This window comes from Tachypleus tridentatus, chromosome 12, assembly GCF_004210375.1.
Source record: "Tachypleus tridentatus isolate NWPU-2018 chromosome 12, ASM421037v1, whole genome shotgun sequence".
NCBI lineage: Eukaryota > Metazoa > Arthropoda > Merostomata > Xiphosura > Limulidae > Tachypleus > Tachypleus tridentatus.
In genome coordinates, this window is record NC_134836.1 from 19,918,398 (window position 1) to 19,925,342 (window position 6,945).

Here is a 6,945-nt window from a genome sequence, read left to right on the forward strand (position 1 = left end):
TGGTCACTTGAAAACATGTTGCTGTGGTTCCTTAACATGTGCCTGTTGTGCTGGAAAAGACCATGATGCTTTTAAATGCCAAGTAGAACCACACTGTGTTAACTGTAATGGTCCACATCCTTCCTATTTTACTTCTTGCCCTAAATGGATGGAAGAGAAAAAAAGTACAATGTCTAAAGACAGTTCATAATATTACTTATCCAGAGGCTCAGAAATTCCTACTCCCAATTCCATATCAGACTTATGCTGCTGTAATCCATTTCACAACTACAATAGGAGTCCAGACAGACCTTTCCGTGCCTCCTACAGAATCCATAACAGCACATTTTAATCTAGTACCTTCCAAAATCAAAGTTGATGAATCAGTATTTATTTCTATCTCTGTTCCTATCAAATCTTCCAGTCATTGCCCAACTTCACCTTGTTCAAGCCCAGGTGTTTCCATGGGGTCTTCTTCTCTTGGCACCCTAAAAATTAAACAATCCATTTGTTCACGTCCTCAATTACTGGAACGTTTGTATACAAACTCCGACCTGCCTACTCGATCCAGAGCAGGATCACTAGAGAGTGACGGACCCACATCCAGTAAAGAAAAAAAGAGCAGTCACAAGCAGGTCTCCATGCCATATTTTCCTCAAAAATAAAGAAAAATGGCCATGCTAATCTAATGGAACTGTCGAGGTTTTCAATCAAATGTGAATGACATCAAGGATTTGATTGACTTTTATCATCTCAAATGTCTTTCTTTACAGGAAACATTTTTAAACCTACTAATACAGTCAAAATTCGACAATACTCCTTATACCAAAATGACAGGTCATGTGTAGGACAAGAACATGGGGGAGTAGCACTGCTGGATGATCAACATGTGTCCACTCAGTCCTTGTAATTGAATATGCCCTTGGAGGCTTTAGCACCCATATCTCCTTGGGTTGTACCATCGCTGTTTGCTCTCTGTACTTTACCCTTGGAAAAAATTATCATCCATCAGACCTTGATGCCCTCATTGAGCAACTGCCAACCCCTTTTTAATTTTGAGAGATCTTAATGGGCATAATCCCCTCTGGGGTGGTTCTATTATAGATGTGAGGGGTTGTGCTATAGAGCATATGCTCCTGAATCACAACCTGTCTCTTACACTTATTTTCATGCATCCAGTCAGCCATTTACTGTTATAGATCTTTCTATCTGCTCCCCTTCACTTTTCACTTGCTTTTCTTGGGAGGTTTTCTATCATATTAAGCAAGATTGGCCGTAGTTAGTGCCACCTGACCCGTGTGCCTCATTGGATGTTGGACCAGGCCAACTGGCCCTCTTTCACTGCTCTCTTGGAACTTGATCCTGCCATCTTATGTAAATCATTGATAGATGATTGTGTAGCAGCAGTAACTAACTGTATTGTCCAAGCAGCTGCTTAGTGCATCCCCAAACCCTCGACATTTTTCCTACAGCATTCCCGCCCCGTGGTGGAATTCTGCTTGTTCTATAACATAAAAAGCTCATAAACGTGCTTGGGATAAATTTCATAGATATCCCATGCTTACAAACCGCATTGCATTTCAGCAAGCCTGTGCACAGGCTCAGTGAGTGATACGTCAAAGCCAGAAGGAATCTTGGATTAAATTTACCTCCAGCATTTCTTCAACCACCAATTCAAAAGTCATATGGGACAAGATCCAGGTGAGTGGACGGTATACTTCTGCCCCCCCCCCTCCCTCTGTCTTAATATCCAATGGCCATGAAGTTGCTGATGCTCAGAGCATTGCCAATACTTTTGGTGAATGTTTCTCTCATGTATCTAGCTTTTCAAACTCATCTCCTTCCTTCTTAGCTATTAAAATACATTCTGAGATGCAATGCCACCTTTCTCCTGCCTCTCTTGCTATTCTCCTGGCTGTCTTTAACTAGATATGGCAGGAGAATGTCTTTCCTGATGCTTGGCACCAAGCTATTGTGCTTCCTATTCTTAAACCTGGGAAGGATCTAAAAATTCCTTCAAATTATCGTTCCATTGCTTTGACAAGTTATCTCAGTAAGACCTTAGAGAGGATGATTAATGCTTGTCTTGTTTGGTTCCTTGAATCAAACAACCTTCTCTCACTCACTCAGTGTGGGTTCCAAAGACAATGCCACTTAATTTGCTTTGAAACATCAGTTAGAGAGGAATTTTTCAAGTGACATCTTGCTTCTAGTTTTTTTATTCAGAGAAAGTTTATGATACAACATGGAGATGTGGCATCTTGCGAGACCTTCACTCATATGGATTGCATGGCAATTTGCCACTTTTTGTAAGCATTTTTTAATGAACTGCCTGCCAATTCCAGGTCTGTGTGGGCTCAACATTTTCCCACAGAAACTTGGGAGTTCCTCAGAGCTGTGTTCTAAGTGTCACTCTTTTCATTATAAAGATTAGTGCCATGAGTGAACAGTTACCACCTATAGTTGCAAAGGGTCTTTTCGTCGATGACTTTCACATCTCATGCAAGTCATCAAACATGAGGTTTATTGAGCAGCAGCTACAAACTGCAATCAATCATATAGTTAAGTGGAACACAGCAAATGGTTTTTGACTTTCTCTTTCTGAAACTGTTTGTGTACATTTCTGCCACCAACGGGGTATTTATCCAGATCCAGAACTTTGTATTGATGATGATGTACTTCTTGTCATCCCGGAGTTCTCAGGTCTTATATTTGACTGTGAATTAAACTTTATTTCCCATATCAAGCAACTTCGTGTCAAATGTGTAAGAGCACTGAACATCCTCTGTGTCCTCTCTTCTACATCTTGGGGAGCGGATTGGAAATCCATACTTAAAATTTATCATGCCCTTATCCAGTCCAAACTTGACTATGGGTCTATGGTTTATTTTACTGCCAGAACCTCAGCACTGAAAATACTGGATCCTATCCACCATCAGGGGCTTTGGCTTTGCACTGGGGTCTTTCGTACTTCTCCAGTCCACAATTTGTATGTGGAGTCCCTTGAACCACCTCTGTATATTTGCCGTTTGCAATTGTCTCTTATGTATGCTTCAAAACTTTGCTTTTTACCACAGCATCCTACTTGGGGTTGTGTTTTCCATCCTCAGTGGGCCACACTTTTCTATAGTAGAAAATCTGCCATTGTTCCTTTTAGCCTTTGTATTTGGGCACAATCAGAAAAATTGAAATATCTTTAAATAGCCTAGCAGCATCAACAGTTCCTCTTCCACCATGGCTAATTACTATCCTGAACTGTGACCTATCTTTGAGTCATCTGAGGCAGGCAGGTACTCCTGATTAGAAATATCACTCTTTATTTGCTGAACATCTTTCAAAAGATCCATCCATTCCCATATATACAGATGGTTCAATATCAGGTGACTCTGTAGGCTCTGCAATGGTTTGTTACAGTTTGGTTGTAGCACACAGAATCCCCTCTGCAGTTTCTGCATTCACTGCCGAATTATGTGCCATTTCTCTTGCCTTGAATCATATTGAAACTATGCAAAATACAAATTGTACGATCTATACTGATTCACTCAGCTGTATATTGGCCCTGACATCATTCAATGTTAGTTACCACCCTATTTTTATCAATATCCAAAACAAACTGGCCCATCTCTCTCTCTCTAGTTTTTTTGGATACCAGGTCATGTTGGGATTCGTGGGAATGAGCTGACTGACAGAGCATCAAAGTCCATCTGCTCTGGCTCTATCACCACCGTCCCTGTTCCATACATGGACTATGGTTCAGTTATCAAAACCCGACTATACACCAGTTAGCAGTTGACCTAGAGTGAGCAATGAAATAATAAGCTTTTTCAAATCAAGCCTTCTTTAGCTCTTTGGCCATCTTGTTTCTGTAAAGATTGAAGGGAGGAAGTTGTTTTGACTAGGCTATGCATTGGTCAGTTTTTTAACTCACCACTTCCTTTTATCTGGTACTGATGCACCAATGTGTGGTCAGTCTGGCACTCAAGTCACAAACGTACATATTTTATTATCATGCCATTGTTACAACCAAGAACGATGATGTAATTTTAAACATGTTTTTAAGGTACGTTTCCCTTGACATTAGCCAATGTCATAGGTGATACTGCCCACCTCACTCATGTTTTTACATTTTTAAGAGCCATTGTTCTTTTTAACTTAATTTAAGGTTTTTATTGGACTATATACTGTTTTTGCTTGATTTCTTTTACACATTATAATTTTATTTTGACCTGAACCCAAGACTGGAAAGGCCAACTTCAGGTGACTGACAGCAAGTTTGAACATAATGCTTCAGTCTTCCTGGCAGGTCTTAATTTTACATATTTTTACCTTCATTTTGATATAACATTATAGTGTACTACATCTTGTTTAGCACAGATAGCCTAGCCGCTTTGTGCCAATAAATATGTAATACCTACCTACCTTCTCAGTATTTATATTTAAGTGGAACATCTGGTTTGTTATACAGATGTATTAGAAAGTGATGAAGATGATGTTGATGCAGGTCCAGGAAGATCAGTTGTGTATTCCAGAGATCTTAATGAAGGTAGTGAAGACAGTGAAGATGAGAGTGATTATGAAGATTATATTTCTGAAGAAACTGTTCTAGAAAGTTATACAACACCTTTAGATGATGATGAAAGCCAAGGAAATGAATATATCATTTTCAAAGATGTATTGCAAAGTAAGTAAATATATATATATATATACTCACACACACACACACACACACACTTCAATTTACCAACTAAAACTGTTTGTTTCAATGAGGTTATTTGCTTGAAAATATTTTATTTTCTCTCCATTGCTTAATGAATTATTTCTTATTGAACAGGAATTAGTGAAGCTGATCCTGATTGGTACAGTAATCTCACAGCCCATCTGACCACTAGACAACAGCAATCACTAAAAGATATCCTGCTATTAGCTGACCAAAAAAGAGCTGCAGATGGTAGAGTGGTATATTTTTTGTTCATAAGACACCAATGAGCACCTTTCAGGCATCCTTTTCATATTAAATCCCAAAAGTTATGTAAAAATAACGAATTAAAATATACATTTTCTACGATTTGCAAAGAAAAAGGAAAAAACAACATTCAACACATTTTGTTGGGCATTTTTCTGTCCATCATTAGGTGATGAAAGAGCATGTTTATATCTGGTTAACAAAAAAAAAAACACCTCATCTGTAGAGAATATAATAGTAATATACTGTTTCCTTAGTTATTTTCTCTCGTTTTATGATGTGACAGCATATGGACAGAACAATTACAAAGTTTTTATTATAAGCTTTAAATCAACATGAGTACAGTGTTGTGAGAAAGTGACCAGATGGAGTTCCTCAGGGAAGTTTAGAAGAACTGAGAATTTTGTATAGTTTCTGAAAGTATTTCTGTTTGTAATTATATATCTTGAAATGAAGAAAAGATGGATTTATTGCATGTAAATCAGGCTTGGGCAAAAATACTTGTACTTACCCTGTCAAAGGTAATGCTTGTGCCGTTGTGAAAGGTCAGATTTTAAATCACCATTAAGTTATTCTAGAATGTTTCTGAAGATTTACAGCTGAAAATAGTAACTACTGCAATTGACATAGTCAAGTAGGAATAGAAATATGTGATTAAGTAACAACTTTCTGACCAATAATAGAAGTATTTGTTTGGTTTGAATTTTGTGCAAAGGTACACGATATAAAAGTATTTAAATTCTAAGATGAAAAGAAGTATTTTTAAAAGCCAAATGTAGGTGCAGTTTGGTTAAATGTGTTAAAATTTTCACTAAATCACAATCTTCAATACATGTAGAGAAATTTTATATTTTTGATTGGTGATTATTACTCTTAGTTACATTTTAAACCTGTTGGAATTGTAATATTTCTCTATGTAACTGTGGGTTAAATTTTGGCACACTGTTGGATGTAATGTGTGATACGAAGGCATTGTGGTCTGCAAATTAAATCTAATGACAAACATCTGAAGTGATCTATGAACTAAAATGTACACTCAGATATAGTTTAAGATCAAAGTTTTAAAAGACAACCTGTCATTTAATTTCAAGGCTTTTATTTTTCTTCAGAGTTGAGAAATGCTGAAGAAGGTGTTGGTTGGAAGTTCCTTAACCAGACAGTTCCAACGACTTTCAGTTTTGGGTCATCTTGAAAATCTTGTGTAAATATACAAGTCCAATCACCTACTAGTCCTTAGCTTATTGTATTATCACTGCACTCAACAAAAGGAGAAAATTTGGGAGTCATATTTGCATTTATTTAATGTCAGTAATTTAGTTTCTTTATACATATATATGTATACTTTGCAACTTGCCATACTGTATTTTTTATAGTAAACAATAAAAAAAATATTTGAACCATATTTTTAATCTTAAATAATTGGGATATGCTAATCAGTTTTATCCTAAAATTTTTCTTTATGTGGCAAGGGGTCTGTGGTATGCTCCAATAACTGTGTAAGGATTGTTATATTTCAAATTGAAAAATGCCTTGACTTTTCAGATAAAATCAAGAAATTAAGTGGCTATTCACACAAGTTTCCTAAAAGAAACATTTCTCAACCTCTAGAATCCTTTCTAGCTTAAATGGGAGGGAAACATGCAAGTAGAAGACAAACGTTTGTTGGTTATCTTACTGAAATAAAGAAAATGGTAACAATGGAATAGATTAGGTAACTACTTTACATGAAAAATAACACTTCCATAAATAATAAATTCAACTTGGACTATAAACAAACAGGTTGTGTACTCATATTTGCAAATAGGCCCTATAGTTTATTAGGAAAAAAAATTACAGTTAATTTACTTTCAGGAAGAATTCATGAAAGTAAATATTCATGGCAGGACTACAAGTATAAACGTTTACAGCAGTTGAGATTATAAGAAGCAATCAAGAGTTATTAAATCAAGTTGTACTTATAAAAGAGAAAGACTATAAAAACAAAGGAAAGAAGGTAGCCTGGA

At 36.6% G+C, this 6,945-nt stretch overlaps 1 protein-coding gene across 3 annotated transcripts in view; it reads left to right on the forward strand.

Moving 5' to 3' along the window:
- LOC143235089 (importin-7-like) overlaps nucleotides 1-6,358 on the forward strand; it is a 56,979-nt gene extending 50,621 nt beyond the window's left edge. For 2 of the 3 annotated variants that reach the window (XM_076472885.1, XM_076472887.1), the window contains exons 21-23: nucleotides 4,445-4,660; nucleotides 4,811-4,927; nucleotides 6,052-6,358. In XM_076472885.1, the coding sequence (XP_076329000.1) occupies nucleotides 4,445-4,660; nucleotides 4,811-4,927; nucleotides 6,052-6,134 (416 nt within the window). In that variant the 3' untranslated portion in view covers nucleotides 6,135-6,358. Of the gene's footprint in view, nucleotides 1-4,444; nucleotides 4,661-4,810; nucleotides 4,928-6,051 lie in introns of those variants that run through there. The other variant, XM_076472886.1, reaches the window with a different exon arrangement.
- Nucleotides 6,359-6,945: the final 587 nt, after the last annotated feature.